General features: G+C 36.4%; 2 protein-coding genes across 4 annotated transcripts in view; one reads left to right on the plus strand and one right to left on the minus strand.

Annotated features, from left to right (window-relative positions):
- Positions 1-26,345, minus strand: part of GABRG3 (gamma-aminobutyric acid type A receptor subunit gamma3) — a 614,083-nt gene that overhangs the window by 275,895 nt on the left and 311,843 nt on the right. For all 3 annotated transcript variants that reach the window (XM_032843108.1, XM_032843107.1, XM_032843109.1), the window contains one exon: positions 593-813. In XM_032843108.1, coding sequence (XP_032698999.1) covers positions 593-813 — 221 coding nt within the window. The remainder of the gene's footprint in view (positions 1-592; positions 814-26,345) is intronic.
- LOC116858350 (homeobox protein NANOG-like) lies at positions 15,236-16,079 on the plus strand. Its single transcript, XM_032843110.1, is given in 2 exon segments — positions 15,236-15,811; positions 15,813-16,079. Coding segments are annotated over 2 exon segments (834 nt in total). The 5' UTR covers positions 15,236-15,244.

The following is a 26,345-nucleotide window of genomic DNA, read 5'->3' on the forward strand; positions in this document are numbered from 1 at the left end:
CTTGGGCCAGCCTTGTGGAAAGACTTCTGAGAGATACAGACACAGGCACAAATTCTGATAACACTAGTTCTCAATGGTGACTTTGGACAAGCAAGTCAATTCACATCTTTGAAGTGCAGTTTCTCTTACCTTGCCCAGCTTTGTAAGGGCTGCCTGGCCCCCAGGAAGACTCATTACACTGTAGCTGCCACTTCCATTAAGGATGTACTGGGAAATGTCCTCTGTGCTCTTTTTTTCCTGTGGTCTTAAATTTGGTTATGATTACATTTGTTAATTAGTACACCAAGACATCTTTATTTTTCTAGCCTTAAATATATTTAACCCATGGGTTAAATATATTAAAGAAAATTCCACAGCCCACTTCCAACAGACATGGATTCTGATGAAGGAATCAGTTTATATTCATTGAAGATCATTTGTATGCCTTTATTCTTTATTTTCACATATAGTGACATTGGAACAAACTTTTTCAGGATCCTGTAGCCTGTCGAACATGAGAAGTGATAGAATGCAACAATGAAAATAGGGTCCCATCTCTACAATGATCTAAATTATCAACCTGTCAGTGATTAAAAATCCACCAACATCTCACCTTAAAGTATAAAGGATTTTCCCATCATTCCAAATTCTGAGGAGCTGATTGGGAGTGGTGATCCAGTGAGCTTCTGCAGTTTTAGAATTACGGAAGATTGTATCTGGAATCCATATTAATCCCACCATGTTGCTGTTCAGTGTGAGTATTTTCATTGTACTGTTGAATCGAAGGCGACTGTCTGTCCAGGTCTGAGCAAAAAATATGTCAATTTGATATTCCTGAAACAAAGCAAAAGGAGAAGCAAAGTGGTTCTATTAATGAATTTTCTGTATGCTTTGTTTTCTTTGTCAAAAGTTTGGCTTTCCTTCATGTTTACACCCTTATCCCCCACGTCCCTTTCTGTTAATTGCAGTATAGTATATCTCAGTATAGTGCCTTGCTCAACATGGTAAACATTTTAACAAATGATAACCAGTATTATTAGTGATATTATTATGTGATAAGATATGTACAAAATATTCTGTAAGTCTTAAATGATAATAAACACATAAAATGTGATAAGGGGCTAGTGGTAGTAGACTATAATTGAAAGCCCAGAATCAGATCCCCCTGAATTCACAAGTCCAAGCTTTAACAGGTAATATGACCTATTAAAGCCTCATTCTAATCTGTAAAATGGGTGGAATGACCACATTCTAAATGGGTTATAAAGAAGAAAGGAGATGATTAAATGAAAAACCCTTAGTGTCTGGCATAGATCCATACAGTATTAGCTTATATAATAATTATCATTTTCACTTTAAAGTCTTATTGAACCACACACTCAAATCAAAAAGAAAAGTAAGAAACAGGCAACAAAAAATAATTATAAACGTGACAGACACCCACGCCAACTGCTAATTCAACAGAAGGCTGGTGAGGCTCACAGGACCTCTGTAACTAGAAACATTTTGGTATTCCCAGAACAGAATAAGACTTTGCTGCAACCATTAGATGTGGAATAGGACCAATTTCACCATGAGACCTAAAGAAATGTCCCGAGACTGTACCATCCCAAAGACCATTCCCCTAAGCACAGTTTAAAGGATTATCATCAATTAGGTCCATAGTAAAGAGGATCTAGGAGCAGACTGTTAGAGATTCTTATTTCTTTCATTTCATTTACATGTTAGATATAATAATGAATTGCTCTTACAGAGTGTGGGTTTAGTAATTCTAAACAAATCCCACATTTATCCTTTCCACTGAGTTTCCAGTTAAAGAACCTTTCTGAGGTAGTTAATTCAACTGACCAGATCCTGTTTGTTATTAATGAATTAATGAATGTTTGTTATTAATGAATTAATTAATGAATTAATTCATCATCTCTTTGCTGCAGTGAGTATGCCATGCCCTGTAAATCACTGAAGACCGAGTACTGTGCCAACAAGAAAATTCTCTCCCTTCATGGAGCTTATATTTTAGTCTGGGAATTAAACATTCAGTTAAGGTTAAAACAAAACAAAACAAAACAAAACAAAAACAAAACAGCACGAGTTTGATGGTCACATATAGCAACCAGAAAAATGAATTTGGTTAGGATTCCAGCTAGAAAAGACAAAAAGTATCCATGTTTTTAATGTGGAAAGAATTATGTATAGGGAATTTGAGTCTTGCTTAAGCATTTGAACAGCTAGGGGAACAAAGAGAGGGTAAGGTTATTGTGGGAACTTTCAGGGCTGAATGAACTCTCAACATCCAGAGGGACCCAGTGCAAGTCCTCCCCTCTCTCCATTTGCCTGCCTAAACATGCCTCTGGGGAATAATAACCTCTGTGTCATTATCGCCTTCTGGAACTTTGCACATGTCTCTCATTAACAGACTCTAAACTTAGAAATGCACACAGAGAGAGAAACAAGAGGAAGTTTGTGTGCATGTGTGTGTGCGTGTGTGTGTGCGTGCATGCATATGTGTTATTTCCTGTTGTATACTGACTAATTTTAAAATGGGTTTGGAACACCAAAAGTCAGTCAGTTAAGTGTCCAACTCTTGTTTTTAGCTCAGGTCATGATCTTAGGGTCCTGTAATAGAGTCCCACATTGGGCTCTCAGCAAGTGAGGAGTCTATTGGGATTCTCTCCCTCTCTCTCTCTCCTCTTTCCTTCACTCATGCATGTGTGCTCTCTCTTTCTAAAAAAATAATTTATAAAACTTCAAAAATAAATAAATAAGCATGGGTTTCAAACAGTGCTGAAACAAGTAAAATAAGTCATAAAAGAAAGACAAATACCTATGATCTCACTTATATGTGGAAACTAATACAAAACAAAATAAAAAACTGAAGTCATGGATACAGAGAACAGACTAGTGGATTCCAGGGGTGGAGATTGAGAAGTGGGAGAAGCAGTGAGGGGAATCAAAATGTACAAACTTCCCATTATTAGATTAATAAATCCCAGGGGTGCAATGTGCAGCATTGTGACTATAGTTGACAATATTGTACTGCATAATCAAAAGTCACTAAGAGTAGATCATAAAAGCTCTCATCACAAGAAAAATATATTTCTAATTGGATTTATTGTGGTGACCATTTTGCAATATATATGTAAATCAAATCATTATTTGTATAACTGAAACGGATATTATGTTAAATGTCAATTTTATCTCAATAAAAATAAAATCAGTACTTTGAAAAAGAGTGCTATAACAAATATATAACATTTAGTGTTGGCTTAGGACTGGAAGCAAGGTTGCTCATGTCACACATGGGTAAAATGTTTGGTAAAGTTGACACCTGCAATAAGGCAGAGCATGTCTAATGAGTACAGAGCTCTTTGAACAATGGTTGGAAAAGGAACATTAATTAGAATGTGTTGGCTGCTATTGACTGTGCTTGGTAAGTTTACATAAGAAAGAAATTATCTCAGAAGCTAATTGGCCAGTTGGAAAGTAGTTATGAAAGAGAAAAGAAAGATAAATCACATACAGGTTCTTATAGGGTTAGAAAAGGCAACTGCTCCTCATCTCCATCAGTAAATCATATCAAGAAATCCCTTGAGAGTTAAAAGCCTATTGAAACTCAGCTTTCCAGAAATAATCAGACCACTGCTAAAAATTGGTAAATGGGTTAAGTTGCCACCCTATAAAATCTTTAATTGAATATGGTTTCAGGATAAGAGACCAAGGTCTAACTCTTCCACTGAAGGCTGATATAGCCAAGGCACTTGTACTTAATTTAAAAGAAGGAGTAAGAGTTCATTTGAAAGTAAAAGGGTGGGAGAGGCAGTGACATGGGAAAGCCAAGACACTTACTGGACCCTAGAATTGCGTTGACAAAAGTTCTGTGAATGTGGCTATGCACATTTGAAACTCTCTTAATAGGTAAGAAGCTGGCTAGGTTTTAGAGAGTTCTACTGCCAAAGGAACATCAAGTCAGGAAAAGACATCTGTGACTATTTGAAACTAAGATGTACTTTTGCATTACTATCTATAAAGGGCAGATTGTGATCTGGAAAAGCTGATTAGACCTTAATGGGGGCTTCTTCTCCAATATCCACTTCCCCATGACCAATGCAGTTGTGGAAAAATAATAAACTCTTGAACAATGGAGTCAAGAGCCAGGAAAATTGTCCTTTGGAGCCATACTCTGGGAGCAGAATTAGTCTAATCAAAGGAGATGCTTTCTTCCCAGGGAACAGAGCCTGCTCAGGATCTGTCCAGTGGGGTCTCAGAATTTCTGCAAACCAGTGAGTTGACTGTGATTTTCCTGGCTCTTCTCCATCACTGCAGATATACTACACATGTGGGGATAGGTCAAATAGCTTTTCTTTTTGTTTAGGAGTCAGTGGACAAAGGAAAACCATGTGAATTAATGTGGATGCCAGCACACATACAAATAATCTTGAGCTTGAGACTGGGATCAGGTGGACCTTTTGGGATGCTTCATTTGAAGAAGGGTAGGCTGAATCTTCCCTGACAAAGGAGAGAGAAAATATTTGGCAGCTAGATACAGATTATGGTGGTCATTGGTCCTATTCACCAAATACTGCACCAGCCCTCTCTGTATATATGTGGTAGAATTGCATCTCCCTTACCCCCTGTTGGGGCTGTGTCTGGCCATCTTATTTGTGATGAAGTGAAATGTAAACAGAGTGGGGTGTGCCATTTCTGGGATGGTGTTTTCAGAGCACAACCTCTTTACAGACTCTGAGAAACTATGGAGCAGAGTCTTTGTTGATTGATGCTGGACACATATCGTGGATGCAAAATTACCTGGAGCAGTTTGTAAGAGGATCACTTCTCAGCCTGTACCAACTGGTACCCAGGAAGAGTTGGAAAGGGGAGTGGGATGCAGGGAGGACTTGCTGCCTTCTTTATTGAGAAGGTGACTTGTAACAAAGACCTTGGTGAGGTACAGGAGTGAGCCATATAGATAAGTGGAGCAAGCAAGTTCAAAAGCATACTGGATGAGCAAGTAACAATTCTGCCAGACAGAGTAGACTGAATGAGGAGGGTAGGCACCTTAACTCCTTCAGGCCAGAGTTTTAGCCTTACAATGGTGCTGTGTAAAAATGGCAAAACAAAGAGTGTCCTGAAGATAGGGCCTTCCTCTTCGCCCCTCCTCTCCTATTGTCTCTGGTCCCTATTCCCATTAATACACAGGTTATATATCTTCACAATAAAATACTTTGAAATGCAGATCTGAAATCAGTAAATTATATAACAAGGTGAGAACATTATCCAAAGTCACTCTTACGAGGTACAGATGCTTCTGGACCTTCTAGGCTCTGATTACTGAGTAAAAGACTATAATAACCCTTCCTCTCAGGGGGTAAACTGAGACCTAAGAGATTAAGTAATTTTCATCAAGTCACACTGAGCTGCTAAGTACCAATTGTTCTAAACTACACAGTCAAAACCTGCTTCCCTGGAGGTGATTGATAGCAATTGAAATCTAGTTGTTAGAGGTAGAAACCACTGGAAATGTGAGAGGAAGGACTCCAATGCAGAAGTTCCCTCCTTGTTCACCCTGTTTGCACATGAGGTTACTTTCCTTAGACTCAGTTTTCTTATCTGTAAAATGGGGTGGTTAATGTAGCTTAAATGTAAGGACTTTCCAATTCTAACATTTTATATTTCCATATCCTTGCTTACATTAGTGTTTCACTGTTGAAAGTAATTTTCCATTTCCCTCCTTTCTGTCTTAATTTTGCAATAAAGATGAGATAGAATGACTTCTATCCATGTTCTATTTCCTGCCACTGGAAAGAACTTTGTATGTTTGAGTTCTACATGAAGTACAGTTGCCTCTCCCCATCATCTTTGGGGGTATATACTCTCTGACCCCCCGTGTATACCTGACACCATGGATAGTACTGAACCTTATATATACTATGTTTTTTTTTTTCCTATACAGACATGCCTATGATAAAGTTTAATGTATCAATTAAAGATAGTAAGAGATTAATAACTGATTAAAAACGATTATAATAAATGTATTGTAAAAAAGTTACATGAATGTGATCTCTCTCAAAATACCTTATAGTACTGTAGGTATCCTTTTTCTTGTGATGATGTGAAATGATAAAATGTGTATGTGATGAGCTGATGAAATGAATGACATAAGCATTGTGATATAACATTAAGCCACTACTGACCTGATGACAGATCAGGAGAATCATCTCTTCTGGACTGAGGTTGATTGAGGGCTAGTGAAACCACAGATAAGTGGGAACCACTGTAATCAGAGCCATGTGTGAGGTTGTAGCTTGAGGAGTGAGACATGGATTCCTGTCCCCAACCCCAATATTACTTTCTTGTAAGGGAAAAGAGCACACCATGATGCTCTGGGATTGGGGACAGTGGGGTTTGGAGGGATACTAATTTATTCTGAAGCCCTGACAGAAACTCTAACTCAAGAGGGTATAGTGAAGATGGTATGTGTGGTACATGGGGTAGATGTTTTATTGTGTCTACATTTGATTAAATGTTGAAGAAACACTTCCCATCCACAGAGAAATATTTTTATGTTTCTCAAACTTTCTTTGTAATGTCATTAATCATTTTTCCTTTCTGTAGAAGAAAAAAATTATTCTTACAAATAAACATTTTATATAATTGATAAGTAGCTATGAAATTAATGTGTTTAAAATACTAATGAGTGTAACACGTGATGAATGTGCAGAATCCCCCAGTTTAAAACATCATGCTTGTGGAGAACCTGTGTTCATAATTTGTTTTAATAATTGGAGAGCTTAATGATTCTTAAATAGGCCATGAATTACTGCAACATGTGGAGCATTTTGACAAAACAGAAGAAAAATCATGCTTCTTAATGATATCAATTTGTAACTTCTAAAACTCAGAAAAACTACATCCTAACACTTTCCCCTTTCCTTTAACATAGAAGAGGGTCAAATGGAAAAAAAAAAAATGTTTAATAAAGGACAGGGACTTGGAGACTCAGTTTGCAGGAGACACACATTCCCAGGGGGCAAAGGCTTTCTTCCTTAGATCCCAAGCACATTAGCACCATGCCTGGTACTGATGGATAAATATATTAGTAAAATGAGTCACTGGAAATTTTCTTTATAAAATGGTAATCACAGACCCATTCCAATTATAGGCTGCTCAGATAACTCATCTACGGGCAAAGGTTAGCTGAAAGTATAAGAAGTACAACACAAAGTTCTCCAAAGGTGTTCATTTTTCCTTAAACACAGTTTCTGCCACTTTCAGATTTCCATTTGAAAATGCACCTATCCTTGCTACCCAAACTCTCACTGTCTCAATATTCACTATGACAGTTCACAAACATTATTATCCAAATTTACTACCAAGTGGAAAATCTGTGATATTGAATCTTTATGTGCACATTAGCAAAACTTTAAAGAGGCAGGTGAAGGGTAAAAGTGTGTCTTGTACTTTGGAAAGTTATTTGTGAAAACAGCTATAAAGATTCTTTTTATTTTGTCCATGGCCTTGTCCATGTGACTTAATAGCAAATGTGACAGCAGCAGAAACTTGGAAAGTCTTGAGTGCTGGGGCTGGCCCCTCTTGTTGCTCGGGGGAACCCTGTAACCACCAAACAAATGAGTCTAGGTCAATCTGCTAGAAATGAGACAAATGCCCAGACATGCTCATGGCCCCAGCTAAAGTCAAGCCAACACCTAGACAGATGAGTAATGCCATCATTGACTAGCCAATCCTAACCTAGCCATCCTAGATCATACAGCTTACACAACCAATCCAAGAATCATGAGGAATAATAAAAACCCACAGATTTTTAGGATGGTTTGTTACACAGCAAGCTGACTGATAGGTCTCATACACCAGATGTTACATTTATTGGCATTACATTTTTCAATCCCCTTCCCTTTCCTAGAAAGTTCAACTCCTCAAAGTTTGTGATATTCATGTCTTCATGTCTGCAAACCTACCAAACCTATTGCAAAACTGAGCCCAATTTTAGATAGTATCTTTATTATCTTTTGGATATTATCTCTCTATTCTTTGAAATGGGGAAGAAAATTATAGTTCATAACCAGCACAGTACTTAGATAGTCTTTTTGGATTGTTATATAGGTATTTAAGAGTATTTCTTTTTTTTTTTTTTTGGTTTAAATTCAATTATCCAACATATAGTACATACTTAGTTTCAGATATAATGTTCAGTAATCCATCAGTAGCATATAACACCCAATGCTCACTACATCACTTAATGCCTATCACTCAGCCACCCCATCCCCTATGCTATTTCTTATATTTCACATATGCATGAAACTGTATGATAATTATCTATGATTGACTTACTTCACTTAGCATAATACCCACCAGATCTATCCAAGTTGATGTAAATGATGAGTATTCATCATTTCTGATAGCTAAGTAATATTCCTTTGTATATGTACATCACATCTTCTTTATCCATTCATCTTTCAAAGGACAGCTCAGCTCTTTCCACAGTTTGGCTATTGTGGACATTGCTGCTATGAACATTGGGGTACAGGTTCCCCTTTGAATCACTACATTTGTGTCTTTGGGGTAAACACCTAGTAGTGTAATTGCTAGGTTGTAGGGTAGCTCTATCTTTAACTTCTTGAGGAACCTCCATACTGTTTTCCAGAGTGACCATACCAGCTTGCATTCCCATCAACAGCATAAGAGTGTTCCACTTTTTCCACATTCTTGCCAACATTTGTTGTTCCTTGTCTTGTTAATTTTGACCATATGGACTGGTATGAGGTGGTATTTCATTGTGGTTTTGACTTGCATTTCCCTCATGCCAAGGGATGTGGAGCATTTTTTCATGTGTCTGTTGACCATTTGTCTTTCTCCTTTGGAGAAATGTCTGTTCATCTTTTGATCATTTCTTGACTGGATTCTTTGTTTTCTCAGTGTTGAGTTTCATAATTTCTTCATAGATCTTAGATACTAGCCCTTTATCTAATATGTCATTTGCAAATATCTTTTTCCATTCCATAGGTTACCTTTTAGTTTTGTTGACTGTTTCCTTTGTTGTGCAGATTTTTATCTTGATGAAGTCCCAATAGTTCATTTTTGCTTTTGTTTCCCTTGCCTTTTGAGAGGCGTCTAGCAAGACATAGCTGTGGCTGAGGTCGAAGAGGTTGCTGTCTGTGTTCTCCTCTAGGATTTTGATGGATTCCTGTCTCACATTTAGGTCTTTCATTCATTTTGAGTTTATCTTTGTGTATGATGTAAGAAAATGGTCCAGTTTCATTCTTCTACATGTGGCTGTCCACTTTTACCAGCACCATTTATTGGATAGACTGTCTTTTTTCCACTGGATATGTTTTTCCGTGTTGTTGAAGGTTAGTTGGCCATAGAGTTGAGGGTCCATTTCTGGTTTCTCTATTCTGCTCCATTGATCTATATGACTGTTTTTGTGCCAGTACTGTATTTTTTTTTTTTTAATGATCACAGCTTTGTAATATAGCTTGAAGTCCAGAATTGTGATGCCACTAGCTTTGGTTTTCTTTTTTCAACAGTTCTCTGGGTATATGGGGTATTTTCTAGGTCCATACACATTTTAAGATTATATGTTGAAGTTCTGTGAAAAATGATGGTATTTTGATAGCGATTGCATTGAATGTGTATATTGCTTTGGGTAGCATAGATATTTTAACAATATTTATTCTTCCAATCCATGAGCATAGAATGTTTTTAACTTCTTTGTGTCTTACTCAATTTGTTTCTTAAATGTTCTGTAGTTTCTAGAGTATATATCCTTTACCTCTTTGGTTACGTTTATTCCTAGGTATCTTATGGGTTTGGGTGCAATTGTAAATGGGATCAATTCTTTAATTTCTCTTTCTTCTGTCTCATTGTTAGTGTATAGAAATACAACTGATTTCTGTGGGTTGATTTTATATCCTGCCACTTTGCTGAATTCCTGTATGAGTTCTAGTAATTGTGGGGTGGAGTCTATTGGGTTTTCCATATAAAGTATCATGTCATCTGTGAAGAGTGAGACTTGACTTCTTCTTTGCCATCTGATGTCTTTTATTTCTTTTTGTTGTCCGATTGCTGAGGCTAGGACTTCTAGTACTATATTGGACAACAGTGGTAAGAGTGGGCATCTCTGTTGTGTTCCTGGCCTTAAAGGAAAAGCTCTCAATTATTCCCCACTGAGAGTGATATTTACTGTGCACTTTTCATATATGGCTTTTATGATATTGAGGTGTCTTCCCTCTATCCCTACACTATGGAGAGTTTTATTCAAGAAAGGATGCTGCATTTAGCCAAATGCTTTTTCTGCATCAATTGAAAGGATCATATCATTCTGTAATTCTCATTTTTGATAGGGTCTTTTTCTTTTTGAGGGATCAAGGTAATGCTGACCTCACAAAATGAGTCTGGAAGTTTTCCTTCCATTTCTATTTTTTAAATACAGTTTCAGAAGAATAGGTATTACTGGTAGAATTCCCCTGGAAAGCCTTCTGACTCTGGACTCTGTTTGTTGGGAGATTTCTGATCACTGCTTCAATTTCCTTACCAGTTATGTGTCTGTTCAGGTTTTCTATTCTTCCTGTTTCAGTTTTCATAGTTTATACATTTCCAGGAATGCAACCATTTCTATCAGATCTAATTAGTTGGCATATATTTGCTCATAATATGTTCTTACAATTGTTTGTATTTCCTTGGTATTGGTTGTGATCTCTCCTCTTTCATTCATGATTTTATTAATTGGAGTCCTTTCTCTTTTTTAGAAGTATGGCTAGGAGTTTATCATTGATATTATTTTTTTCAAAGAAGCAGCTTCAAGTTTCATCGATCTGTTCTACTGTTCTTTTGGTTTCTATTTCATTGATTTCTGCTCTAATCTTTATTATTTCTCTTCTTTTGATTGGTTTAGGCTTTATTTGCTGTTCTTTCTCCAGCAACTTTATTAGTATATTCAGATTGTGTATTTGAGATTTTTTCTAACTTTTTGAGAAAGGCTTTTATTGGTTTGTACTTCCCTCTTAGGACCACCATAGTTGTATGAAAACTTTAGAACCATTGTGTTTTCATTTTTATTTGTTTCCATGAATTTTTTTAAATTTTTCTTTAATTTCCTGGTTGACCCATTCATTCTTTAGTAGGGTGTTCTTTAAATTCCAAGTATTTGACTCATTACAAATTTCCTCTTGTGATTAAGTTCAAGTTCCAAAGCATTGTGGTCTGAAAATATGCAGGGAATAATCCCAATATTTGGTACTGTTTGAGACCTGATGAGTGACCCTGTATGTGATCTATTTTGGATAATGTTTCATGTGTACTTAAGAAGAATGTGTATTCTGTTGTTTTAGAATATGCTCTGTATATATCTGTGAAGTCTGCCTGGTCCAGTGCATCATTTAAGGCCCTTCTTTCCTAGTTGATCTTCTGCTTAGATGATCTGTCCATTGCTCTGAGTGGGGTATTTAATTCCCCTACTATTATTGTATTATCTTTGACATTTTTTAAATTTTGTTATTAATTGGTTTATATAATAGGCTGTTTCCAAATTAGGTATACAGATATTTATAATTGTTAGATCTTTTTGTTGGATAGACCCCTTAAGTATGATGTCGTGTCCCTCTTCATCCCTTTGGTTTAAAACTAATTTGTATTCTATACCTGGCTTGCAGACGGAATCAATAGCCTATGTCATTTTTAGAACTCTGTGTGTATATGTGCATAATTACATTTTATTTTATTTTATTATTTTATCTTATTTTAATGTTATGTTAGTCACAATACAGTGCATCATTGGTTTTTTAAAATATTTTATTTATTTATTTGACAGAGAAAGAGAGGTCACAAGTTGGGAGACAGGCAGGCAGAGAGAGAGGGGGAAGCAGGCTCCCCGCTGAGCAGAGAGCCCAATGTGGGGCTCGATCCCAGGACCCTGAGATCATGACCTGAGCCGAAGGCAAAGGCTTAACCCACTGAACCACCCAGGCACCCTGCATCATTAGTTTTTGATGTAGTGTTCCATGATTCATTGTTTGCATATAACATCCAGTACATCATGCAACCCATGACCTCCTTAATACCATCACCAGGCTCACCCATCCTCCTACCCCTCTCCCTTCTAAGACTCTCAGTTTGTTCCCCGGAGTCCATAGTCTCTCATGTGTTTTAATTGTTTACATTAAAATGTACTACCTAGATACAAATTCCATTTTGGAATCTTCAGTACTTATAATGAATGAAAGCATACCTTTTATAATACAAGTACAAAAAGGATACTAATTGATCAATATGCCATGTATTTTTCCAATTGCAGGAAACGATTAAAATTGTATACATAAAAAAACTAATTTTTCTAATATGAATATTGTTACCCCAGCTTTCTTTTGATGTCCACCAGCATGATAAATGGTTCTCCACCCCCTCACTTTCAATCTGGGTATGTCTTTAGGTCTGAAATGAGTATCTTGTAGACAGCATATGGATGAGTCTTGCTTTTTTATCCAATCTGATACTCTGTCTCTTTTGATTGAAGCATTTAGCCCATTTACGTTCAGAGTAACTACTGAAAGATAAGAAGTTAGTGCCATTGTATTATCTGTACAGTCCCTGTTCTGTAGATTGTCTCTGTTTCTTTTTAGACTATGTTACTTTTGGCTCTCTTCACTTACAGGATCCCCTTTAATATTTCTCCAGGGTTGGAAATTCTTTTAGTTTCTGTTTGTCCAGGAAGTTCTTTATCTCTCCTTCCATTCTGAATGTCAACCTTACTGGATAAAGTATTCTTGGCTGCCTATTTTTCTCATTTAGTACCCTGAATATATCATGCCACCCTTTTCTGACCTGCCAAGTCTCTGTGGATAGGTCTGCTGCCAGTCTAATGACCCTACTCCTGTAGCTTAAGAACCACTTGTCTTGAGATGCTTTTAGGATTTTCTTTTCATCTCTGAAATTTTCAAGTTTCACTATTATATGTTGGGGTGTTGATCTATTTTTATTGATTTTGAGGGGGGATTCTCTCTACCTCTTGGGCTTGATTGCCTGTTTCTTTCCCCAGATTAAGGATGTTCTCAGTTATGATTTGCTCAAATATTCCTTCTGTCCCCTTCTCTCTTTCTTCTTCCCCCGGGACCCCAGTGATTCTAATATTGTTTCACTTTATGATATTGATGCTTTCTCAAAGTCTTCCCTAATTGTCCATTAGTTGCTTTTCTCTCTTTTCCTCAGAACCCTTCATTTCCATCATCTTGTCTTCTATGTCACTGACTTTCTCTTCTGCGTCATTTATCCTAGCTGTTAGAGGATCTATTTTAGACTGCATCTCTCTCTGTTAAGTCATTTTTAACTTCAGCATCATAAAATTTTATTTCTGTACTAAGAGATTCTCTGGTGTTTCTTATGACTTTTTTTCAACCCATCTAGTAACTTTATAATCATTATTCTGAATTCCAGCTCTGACATTTTACTTATATCCATACTGACTAGATCTGTGGTAGAGAAATTTACTTCCGGTTCTTTCCTTTGTTGTGAATTCCTCCTCCTAGTCATTTTGCCCAGAGAAGAATGGATGAACAAGAGAGCAAAATCAAAAATATCAACATGACCCAAGCGAAATACACACTAGACAAATCCGAAGAGGTCAGAAACCAAAAAAGAAAAGAAAAAGATAAAAGGGGGGAGGGGAGAAAAAATATAATGTCCACTTGGACAAAACAGGGTGATCCACTTGGTCCTGGCTGTATTTTAGTCTACTTGTTAGAAAACACTAAATCCCAAATTTGTAAAGAAAGCAAATATATATATATATATATATATATATATATATATATACACACATATATATATATGAAATTGAACACAGTGAAAAGAAGCCAAAAATTAAGAATATATCTATAAAATATAAACATAAGAATGTAAGTTTTAAAAAAAAGACTTCAAAACAAAGAGTTGATAAAATAAGAAACTAGTGAAAAGGAGGAAAAAAGGAAAAGGAAAAATTTAAACTGAAATATAAAAGAATCATGAAAAAATCCCTTGAATTCTATATACTATTTTCCCTTAGCCTTGGAGTTTTGAAGTTTTGTAGGCTCCATAAACTTGATATTCACCTGCTGTTCCAGCTGGTCTTCTGAGGGAGGGGCCTGATGAACTGAGTTTCAGGTGTCTTTGCCTGAGAGTTGCACCACCCTTTGCCAGTGAGCTGGGTTCAGTGTAAGTTGCTTGGGGTTGCTCTATGAGGTTTTTGTTCCCTGAAGGCTTTCTACTTCTCTTTAGAGGATGAAAATAAAATTGGCCACACCTGATCTCCAGCCCTGGAGCTCAAAGTTCCTGGCCTCCTCTCTTCAGGGAGACAGCAGGGAAAAGCAGTTTTCAATCTGTGTGTGCCAAACTCTGCAGACTCCTGCAGTACATGCCTGTACTGATCCTCCCAGGGGAAGGTGGACTGTCACTGTGTTTCTTCCCTTTGTAGGGCCCCTACATGGACAATTCCCTGATCCTGCTGAGGTTCAGGGCTTATGGCAAATTGAGCTGAGAACCCCCTCCTGGGCTCCCTGACAATAGCTGGTTTCCCTGCTCCAATGCTTGGGAACTTTGGATCAGGTACCCCTGTTCTTTCTGTGACCCTGGGGATCCTGAGACCACATTGTCCCTCCTAGGATTCTGCCCCACTTCGTCTGATCACCTTTTGGGCAGGGACATTTCTCACTGAAGCAGACTTCTAAAAGTTCCAATCTTGCAGTCTGGGGCTATATCACTTTCCAGTAGCCAGGTTATGGAGGCTCCCCTACACCCCCTACCGTTTATCTTCCAATACAGGCCCTCAGATTCACTTCTCTGCATCCCCTACATTGCAAAAATTTATTGTTTTTCTATTTGTAGAATCCCAACAAATCTTTTTTTACATCTCTGGTTGAATTCATAGGTGTACAGAATGATTTGATAGTTATCTAGATAAATTCAAGGGACCAGATGAAATGAGGTCCCCTCCTCTTCTGCCATCTTGCCTCTTGGAAATTGGAATTTCTGTATGGACTGCAAATATATCATAATACTTTTGGGGGGTGACCCCCTTCATCCTGTCTTTCTCATACTCTTACACCTGGACGTCTTCCTATTCCTCTCGGCTCTTCCACCTGGATCCAGAAGCCTGGGCCTTCCTTACAATCTTGCTCTTCCCCTCCCCCACCCTCAACTCCCCAACATGAGTGCAGATCCAGCTCCGCCCCAGTGCCCGCCTGGCCCCAGAATGCCCGGGTCTAGGGACTCTTCTCCAATGCCTGAGGTTTGCAGGCCTGAAGAAAATTACGCATCCCTACAAATGTCATCTGCTGAGACGCCCCCCGCGGAGACCGTCTCTCCTCTTCCTTCCTCCGTGGATCTGCTTGTTCAGGACAGCCCCGATTCCTGCACCAGTCCCAAGGTGAAACTATCGCCTGCTTCTGCAGAGGAGAGAATGGGGAGGAAGGAAGATACGGCCCAGAGTAAGAAACAGAAGATCAGGACCGTATTCTCTCAGACCCAACTCTATGTCCTCAATGATCGATTTCAGAGGCAGAAATACCTCAGCCTCCAGCAGATGCAAGAACTTTCCAACATTCTGAACCTTAGCTATAAGCAGGTGAAGACCTGGTTCCAGAACCAGAGAATGAAATGTAAGAGGTGGCAGAAAAACCACTGGCCAAAGGAGAGCAAGAGTGTGACTCAGAATAGCACAGCAGCCATGGAATACCCAGCCTTCTACTCCTACCACCAGGGACACCTGATGAACACTTCCGGAAACCTTCCAATATGGAGTAGCCAGACCTGGAATAACCCGAATTGGAGCAACCAGACCTGGAACAGCCAGCCAATCTTGGAGCAACCACTCCTGGACCAGTCAGACCTGGTGCCCCCAAGCTTGGAACAGCCAGCTCCACAGCTGTGGAGAGGAATCCCTGCAGCCCCAGATCCAGTTCCAGCAAAATTCTGTCAGTGATTTGGAATCCCTCTTAGAGACTTCTGGGGAAAGCTATAGTGTAATACAGCAGTCTGCTAAGTATTTTAGTACCCAGCAAATCATGGATTTGTTCCCAAATTACTCTGTGAACATCCAGCCTGAAGATGTGTGACGACGAGTATTACTCGATCTTGGTTTGGGCGATGGCTGTTTCACGTCTCCTAGGCTTTGTCTTTTAGAGTCCTGTATCTTTGCCTTAATATTGTATTTCCCATTCTTACTGTATCTATTGAGGGGGTACGATTGGAGTTAAAGCTCTCAGTAGCATTGGATGTGCACAACATGGAACAGGTGTTTCTGGCTGTAGCTAACTGGATACAGTCCTACTGTGGGTATCTTCAGGCTCTAGAATCTAACCTCAAGAATAGGAAGTAAAGATAAACATGTGATGAAGGATAATGGTATCTTCTGAGATTGTGAGGCTTTCTTGTTAACAACCTTAGTTTTTAATGGTGAAGGGTAAAACTATAATGTGCTTCATTGATTTCCTCTGCCCCTTGTGAGGTTTTACTAGAACTGTTAATTCTAGTATTTGTAGAAAGAAGTTTTGTATTTTAACGTATGATAATAGTACCAGTTTGGCTGGTTGGTGGATAGGTTTAAGTACAAATAAATAAAAATACCCACTTAAAAAAATATATATCATAATACTTTTACTTGACAATGGAATATAGCCTTCCACTACCTAAAAATTGCTATTTTTTTCTATTTTCATAAACAGATTAGAATCAAATGATGAAAATGCCATTGTAGTCTCATCCAGATTTGAAGAAGTTGGTATTATGATGAAAACATGGCAAAGAGAACCACAGTCACAAGTAAAATCATAAACATAAAAACATAAAAATGCAAACATACCACTAGAGAGAATATCAATGGCACATGCATATCCAAAGTAAAGAGGGACTGTCATAGAAATTGTTTCCATTTATCACCCCTTGATGACTAGATACTTATCAGGAACTTTTATCTTTGAAATTGCAAAAATGGTTTACATCCTATGACCCAAAAATTACACTGCTAGGTATTTATCCAAAGGATCAAAAAGCAGTGATTCAAAGGGGCACATGCACCCCAATGTTTATATCAGCAATGTCCACAGCATCCAAAATATGCAAAAAGTCCAGATGCCCATTGATGGATGAATAGATAAAGAACAATGTTATATGTATATACAATGTAATATTACTCAACTATCAAAAAGAATGAAATCTTGCCATTTGCAATGACGTGGATGGAGCTAGAATTTATTATACTAAGTGAAATAAGTCCATATGATGTCACTCATATGTGAAATTTAAGAAACAAAACTGATGAACATAGAAGAAGGGAAGGAAAAATAAATAAAACAGAAATAGAGGCAAACCATAAGAGATTATTAACTATAGGAACAAATTGAGGGTTGTGGGAGGGGAAGTGAGTGGGGTTAATTGGGTGAAGGGCATTAAGGAGGGCACTTCATGTAATGAAAATTGGGTCTTATTTGCAGCTGATGAATCACCAAACTCTATCCTGAAATTAATAATACAGTATATGTTAACTTAAAAAAAAGCCAGATTATAAATGGGTGTTGGGTATTAAGGAGGGCACTTGTTGTGAGGAGCACTGAGTATTATATATAAGTGATGAATCACTAAGTTCAACTCCTGAAATCAACTAACTAGAACTGAAATTAAAACTTTAAAAAAATGGTTTACAAATTTTACTTTGTTCCATTACAGATAATACAAGAAATGTGTGTTAACAATTGTTATATTCGTATGATTCTAGTCCTCAAAAACAGTATTGAGTGCCTTCCAAATGGCAGAACTGGGAATGATTCTGGGATCATACATGTCTGGAGCACAGTGCAACATGAAAAAGAGGAGGTACCTTTCAAAGATGCTTCCCTATACCCAGATTTCTAAAAAAATGGGTCCACCCCAAGCAACTTCATGACTGACAGCACCAGGGGCTGAGAAAGCATCATAGCCCAGGTCTGACCATTTTCTCAAACTTATTAGCCTCATATTCTCATGTTGTTCTAAGGGAAGAACTGCAAAGCCCATTGCTTCTATTACTCTTTCTGCTTCCTCTCACAGTGGTCCTGATGGAAGTATAACCTAGAGTCAGCCTGCCTGGGTTTATATCCCACCTCACTACTTAGGGTAGTGAAAACTTGGGCATACTACAAAACCTCTTCATGCCAAAGATTATCTATGCACATTGGAAAAATAATGATCCATATATCATTTTAATTGCATCATAGAAATATATAGTTTGCATTTAACACATTAGGGCCATTTGTTTTTTAAGAAATAATTTAGTCAGCTCATATAGCCCTGGTTTTAAAAACTATTTGAAAGCTTAGTTTATGTATGTTTATACAAATTTATACAAATATACAAAATATTTTACAAAAATACAAATTATACAAAATATACAAATATATACAAAATATACAAAGTATACAAAAATTTATACAAGTTATACAAAAGTACAAATATAAAATTTATACAAATATACATTATACAAATAATGTCTATTATTCAAATGCATATTACATGTATGTAGCTAGTAAATATATAAACAATTATATCTATGTACTAATTTGTGAAAGAGTATACCTGGCCCTGGAAGAAGTGACAATATGAAGTAATTATCACCTTTTACAAATAGTCATGGCAGCATGGCTTTCTTTTCATATCCCTGCACATTGACAGAGGCCATTAAAATTCTTGCATATGTAGAGAATTTTAAGAGAATGAAGGTAGTCACAATGCCTACAAGAAAATTTCTAGTTCATTAGTGCTTGCACTTATGCAAAACAAAATGTACTGTCAATTTTGAAAAATACTGTGAATGATATGCTTTCCCACTGTAAAGTACACCTTTGCATAGAGATATTTAAAGAAAACCATGTCATGTGTAGATGTCTAGGTTCTAAGACAGCTCAGTAAATCCCTAAATTTTCTGGCTGTAAACACCCAGCCTGTGGTAGTATTCACCTTTCCTCATTAATTAAAGGGGATGCTAGCCCCCATTCTAGGAATTGCCTTCATATGTGCAAAAGCTAAATACATTCTAAAAAGGATGTATTACAGAGATGTAAAATCCTTTCAGGTAAAGTAACATGAAATGAATTGAGTCACCATCTGACTCAACATTCTGCAGCATTCCTGGGGCATCACCAAAATAAAGGACAAACAGAACTTCTGACCAATATGAAATGAAACCTTTTTAGCTCCTGGGACCTCATCAGTGATTTAGAGAATCCACATAATGTTCCAAGGTAGAGGAAGGAAGAAGGAGGTAGAACATACAGTATTCTTCTCCTTTCCAACAGAAGGCTTGTGTTACCCTAGGGGACCTTTACAATTAGAGGTGACTATAAAGATGTAAATCTCCCTTTGGGACATTGTTTTATAGGAGGCTCTATAAAGGTAACAGTGGAAGGTGGAAAAAAAATAATGTAGCTTTCCTGTGCATAGAGAGAACTATTATAATTCTGTACTGGGTTATATTTTTAATATTTACCTCTGTAAATAGGCCTCTGGGAGATCCCTGCTTTGACCTTCTTTCCAGAATGATGAAGTACTTTCCTTTTAGGCATTACTCAGAAGTACTCATCACCACCCAAAAGGGAATTGTGAGAATTTTAGAATGTAAAATGGTCTAGTAAAACTTTGTAAAGGAAGCTGTATTAGGTGCTTACATAAGCAAGGTTTTTACTTCGTGTTATTTGCTTTTATCCTTGAAGAAGAAGGATATCCTTGGATATCCTTCAAGGATATCCTTGAAGAAGAACTGACTCGAGCTCTTTCTCTTATCAGCAACCATAAAAATCAGGATTCCAGATTTCATAGTGCTGTTGTTGTTGTTCTTTTAACACAGTGGGTGTTAAAATGTATTGCAGATTATGTTAACAATACTCTATTTAAACTGGATGAGCAAAGGATGGGGGGAAATCTTTTTTCCAAGTTTATCGAGATATCATTAACATATTCACTGTGTTAAGTTTTAAGATATACAATGTATGACACACACATATTGCAAGTGATCATTACCATTGCTTTAGCTAGCACCTCCATTCCATCACATCATTACATTTTATTCCTGTGGTGAGAACAGAGAAAAAAGATGCTCTATCTGTAATTTAAGAAGGAGACTTCTCAATAACTTTTTTTAGCCTGAAAGTGTTTGACCATTCCATGAGAAAACTTAAGTTCATACAAAATGTTTCGCTGTACAGCTGATCCCAGCATGAAGTTGGTCACAGTTGGTGACCATTCCTGGTCAAAGTTTATTGCCGAATCACATTTTATCTTCAAACAAAACTATTGCTTTTTTAATATTTAGAAATAACATAGCAAGTCCTTAGCCTTGCCAGGTCTCTAAATAACTTTGCACTAGTGGGGATTCTCAATGAACACAAAGCACTTCTGAAGGAAGTCTGGATGAATCTGGAATAATGAAGAAGAATCTAAGATAAACGGTGGCTAACACAGAAAATGACAGCAGCTGATTCCCATGCTTGGGTCCCATGAGGCCACCATGCAAACTGCGGCATACAAAGTGTTAGCCTGAGCTAGCCAGAAGAGAAACAGTTGACCCCATTTCAGATTGGAAAGCAGTCCCCACAGTGGTACTGGAAAGCCGTGTAGACACTTTTCAAGCCTTACAGAAGATACCATATCCTCAGAATGGGTGCCACAGTGAAGAGGGAGGAGGGGTCAGGTTTTCAGCGCAAGGCTGAGAGGACAGATGCATGGGAAGAACATGAACCAGCACTTAAATATAAGGGAAGGGTTGATGCAGGATATGGAAGAAGGATCTGGAAAACAATTACAAAAATGGAGAGGAACTCCAAAACACATCAGAGTTTAGGACCTCTGACCTAGAAAGATTAAAATAAGCAAACCAAGTGAGCACAAACTTTATAAACTCGGGGATTAGGGTTCACAGAAGAGAGGTGTTTTGTTTTGTTTTGTTTTGTTCCTAGATAGATCGTACTCTGTGACACCACAGGAAATTTCTGAGATATCATTAATCTTCCTCTATTTAAACATTTTGGATTGTCACAAATATCTAAGAAGTGATTTTAATTTGGAAACTGGTATTTTTTAAAAAAGGAGTTGTTTGAAAATCACCACTTTCTCATATAAACTAGTAGAGATGAAAAACCTCACTTCATAAAATAACACTCCTTGTTTGACAGCTATAGTTCAGGTGGAAGTCAGAGGTCATGCTGAAAGCTCTACTCTCTAAAACAAACTAAATTCCTCATCAATCAGAGGAATTTCTCTCACATGAGAAATATACCCAGGTTAAAGACATAGAATAAAATCCTGGATCATAATCTTAGACATTTTAATGCAACAGTGAGTAATTAATTTACTGTGCACTCATACATCCCAAGTGTTACAATTATTTGACAAATGTTATTTTTTTAATCTGTCCAACTGCCCTATGCGGTAGATTTCATGACTTTCTCAATTTTCTATCCAAAGATGTTTCAGTGAAGATATACTTTCTTTTGAACTAGAGACAGCCAAACAATTTTCAGAATTTTTTTTCTGAAAATACTAATGAATTAGAAAGCAGAATAACTGAATGTAATTTATAAAATATAATTACAAAGAAAATATCATTTGAAGTCGTCAAAGTGGATCAAACAAATTTTCAAAAAGAACTCACTATAGGTAATGTTTAAAAATGAGAATGCTACAATTACAAAAATCAGAATTTGGATGTTTTCAAAAAAGTCAAATCAAGTTTGAACTATAAAAAGAGTGCATGTTGAAAAATTTCAGAAGTCCAGTGAAATATACATTTGTATAGTCTGCATATGATCTAAGGTACATTGTGTAGATCTAAGATCATTGTGTAGATCTAAGACCATTTTATTATTTGAAAAGTGTCAACATTTTTATAATGAATGTGTTTTATAAAAATGGTCAATATTACCAAAATCATTTTAAAGCACATAATTTCATAGGATAAAAGGATTTCTGTGCCTAAATGTAATATGACTTGTATCTGTCACCATAGGAAGAGAAAGAATGTGTTTGATGAGAATGTTTCAAATTCAGGTTCCAATCTGTCAATTCCCCAGGACTATAACACTAACGGGAATATCTCCATTTATTTATGTCCAGAAGTTTTATTGATTTGTCATTCATATTTTAGTTTATAATCTATCAGAATTGGGTTTTGTGTGAGATAGATGTTAAGTTTTCTTCTCATATTGCCATACAGTTATCCCAACACTACCGACTGAAAGGGTCACATTTTTCTCTCTGCTGTCATTACTAATCTTTTCATAAACCTAGTGTCTATCTATGCCCAGGCCTTTTTTCCAGACTCTTGAATCTGTTCCACTGACCTGTTAGTGTACCTTAACACAGATACCACTATCCTAACCATTATAGCTTTTTAATAAATACTGATACCTAGTAGAGCAAGTCCCTCCAACTTGTTCTTTTTATTCAAAAGTATGGGGGTGAAAAAATATGGGGGTGGTGGGCTGAACAAAATTGGTGAACAGGATTGGGAGATCCAAACTTCCTGTTATGGAATGAATAAGTCACAGGAATAAAAGGCACAGCATAAGGGATATAGCCAATAATATTGTAATAACGATGTATTGGGATAGATGGTACCTACACTTGTGGTAAACACAGCATAATGCATAAACTTGTCAAATCACTAAATTGTACACTTGAAACTAATGTAACATTCTGTATCAGCTATACTCAAACAAACAGAAAAAGTATGCTGGCCATTCCTGGTTATGTGCATATTACATACATTTTAGGGTTAGCTTGTAATTTTTTTACAAAACAAAAACCGATAGGATTTTGATAGGGATTGCATTGACTCTACAGATTAATAGATACTTGCTTGTTTCCAAAATGGAGTCTTCCAAATCCATGAACATAGAAAACACCAACCTTTACTTAGGGCTCTTAATTCTCTCAATAATGGTTTATAATTAGCTATAGAGTTATATGCATCTTTTGTTGGGAGTTCCTTAGGTATTTGATATTATATTTGATTTCTGTATCTATCATACAGTAACTCTTTCTGTGGATATATAGTTCCATGAATTTTAAACATGTATATATTTGTGTAATTATCAACATAATAAGATCATGGAACAGTTCTTCATTTTCCAAAATTATCAGAAGATAAAACTAAAACTAAAACTTTATCATACTTATCTAGAATTTGGATAGACTAGTTCCTCTACCTATCCAATAAATTGTAGAATCACTTGTCCATATCTACAAAAATCCTTCTGGGATTTGAATTGGTTTTCCATTAAAATTATGTATCAATTTATGGATAATTTTTATGTTTACTACATGACACTTCCATTTGAACACAATGTAACTCTTCATTTTTTATGTCCTTTTTGATTTATTTTATCACATTTTTAGTTTTCTATAAACTGACACTGTGCATATTTTGTTACTTTGATTCCTGAGTCTTTCAATTTTAGACTTATTTTAAATGATGTTTTCACACTTTTCTGTTTTCCAATACATATTTATACTATACAGAAATACACTTGATTCATAAAGGGACTCAGATGTGAGAGAATAAAATAAATGGGGGGAAGAAATGGGAGATTTTGTCCTTTTTATGAATTAGTTCTTTTCCAATGCCTCAAGCCAGATTAGAGGGCTTATTTTAGGAGCTCTCATTGCCTGCAAAATAGTGCTGACTTCCAGGTTTCAACTTGTGTTGAATTCAGGTCAGAAGATCCTGAAAGAAAAACAATGGTAAATCCCTTGACTATGTGTAGTACTTCAAATTTTAGTGTTCTTCCCAATCTAGCTGTTGCTATTTAATTTTCAGTGTCTTCAAATAGGTATTCCAGGCACTCTGCCTATGTTTTTTATTGCTGTAATGAGTTGGGAAAGAAAGAGTGAAGAATGTTTATCCTATCTAACCTAGAATAAGAACTTATAAATTGTATCTTTAAGAAAATTTTAATTTTAACTGATTTTCCATTGGTATATAAAGTAGTTAATTATTAAATATTAACAATATGGCCAAGAACCATGGAAAAGTCACACATTACTTTTTAAAAACAGACTTTATTGGATTTTTTTAATGTATACAATCTATTTCTAACTCAATTACATTGTTGTTAAAGATTATACATTGCATAATTTCAATCCTTTTAAATTTATTGAGTCTTGTTTTCTGGTCCAGGATGTGGTTTTTCTTGGGGAATGTTTCAGGTGCTCATGAGAAAGATGTGCATTTTGCTGTTTTGGAATGAGCATTCCAGAGACAATTGTTAAGTTTAATCGATTTATACTGCTGTTTAAGTCTTCTATTTCCCTATTGATTTCTATTTGTTCTATCCATTATTAAAAGTGGGCATTGGAGACTCCAAATATTATTGTTGAATTGTATATTTCTCTCTTCAATTCTGTTTTTGCTTTATGTATTTTGGAGATTTTTTAACTGAAGTATAGTTGACCCATAATGTTACATTTGTTTCAGGTGAACAACATGGTGATTTGATAATTCTATACATTATGCTGTGCTCACCACAGATGTAGCTACACTCTGTCACCAGGCACCACTATTATAATAACATTGACTATATTCCATATGCTGACCTTACTTGAGGCTCTGTTTTTATGTTCTTGTTAATATCTTCCTGATGCTTTGACCATTTTATCATTATGTAATACCCTTATTTATTTCTGGCAACATTTGTTTTTCTTAAAGTCAATTTTGCCTGATGTTCATATAGATACTTTGGCACACTAATGTTGGCTGTTTACACATTAATCTCTTTCCAATCATTTTATATTCAACCTATTTGCATCCCTGAATCTAATGGTGTCTTTGTAAAAAGCATATGGTAGGTAACATCTTTCTTTTTTTACTAATCTGATCATCTCTGCCTTTAATTAAATTATTTAATTCAGTCCAATTTACTGTCATTCATATGGTTGGATTTACATCTGCCATTTGCTTTTTAAAATATTTTTTAAAAATATTTTTAAAATATTTTTAAATTTTAAAAATTTAAAATTCATATTTTTTTATTCTTTTGTTCTTTGTTTACTTATTTCATTTATATTAAGTGGACGTTTTCTAATATAACATTTGAGTTTCTAGAGTAATTTTTTAAATTGTATTTATATATAAAAAATTATATTTTCAGTTGTTCTTGGACTTTACTTCTACATAGCTCCATTTCCTCTGATTTTTGTGTTGTTGTTTTTATATGTATGACATTTATATGTTAAAAACTCAACACATTGCTTAATTATTATTTAATATAATCTTATACATTTTAAGAAAGCTGAAAGAAGAAATGCGATCAAGTATACACTTGTATTTGTAGAGTTTGTTATATTAGCCATCTTATTTACCATTTCCAATTATTTTCCTTTTATCTAATAGATTCAAATTAGCATCCGGTGTCAATAATCTTCATCTAATACAGTTTTATTCTCACTTCCTCTATGCTATTATTATTAAATAATTACATTTCTCTCTATATATACATATTGTTTTATGCAATTGCTTTTTAAATCAATTAAGAGAAGAAACATGCAATTTCACTGTCTTTTGTAATTATGTAATTACTTTTACTGGTGCTTTTATTTTTCATGTGAATTACAGTCTAGGATCACTTGCTCATAGCTGGAAGAATACCTTAGTATTTTTTTTTAAGATTTTATTTATTTATTTGACAGAGAGAGATCACAGATAGGCAGAGAGGCAGGCAGAGAGAGAGGGGAAGCAGGCTCCCTGCTGAGTAGAAAGCGCAATGCGTGGGTGGCTCAGTCCCAGGACCCTGAGATCATGACTTGAGCTGAAGGCAGAGGCTTAACCCACTGAGACACCCAGGAGCCCCTACCTTAGTATTTCTTATAATCAGATCTCATCATCACTACCCTCATTCCCGTGTTGCACAAGCTCTAGTCAAAATAAGTGCAATGAGAGGACAGAGGCTTGTTCTTCATGCAGCCCCTACTCACTGGGTAAGAACTTACTCTAAGTACAGTAGGCCATAAACACTGGGGGCCCCAGTAACCCCTGTCACAGGTTACCTGTGGGTGAAGGTCTCATACGAGGAAGGGCAAGCCTACAGGACCAGGGACTACTATCCCTCCCAATTTCAGCTCATAGAGCAGATTCTCCCTGGAAGAAGTAGAAAGCCACTGTCTCCCTCCCAGTTCCTGTTTCTGCCCAGGGTAAAGGTAGGTAGGTCATAGGGTTAAAGATCTCCACAGCTCTGCCTGAAAAGACTGACTTTATTTGAAAAGCCAGCAGTCTGCCCATCCCAGTGAAACTAGAGCCTTAGATTAGGATTTGAGGGGAGAGGGAGCCCCCTGTCTTGTTGGATGCACCTATCCAGAGT

Source organism: Lontra canadensis, unplaced genomic scaffold, assembly GCF_010015895.1.
Source record: "Lontra canadensis isolate GAN:19392208 unplaced genomic scaffold, GSC_riverotter_1.0 scaffold135, whole genome shotgun sequence".
In the NCBI taxonomy this organism is placed as follows: domain Eukaryota; kingdom Metazoa; phylum Chordata; class Mammalia; order Carnivora; family Mustelidae; genus Lontra; species Lontra canadensis.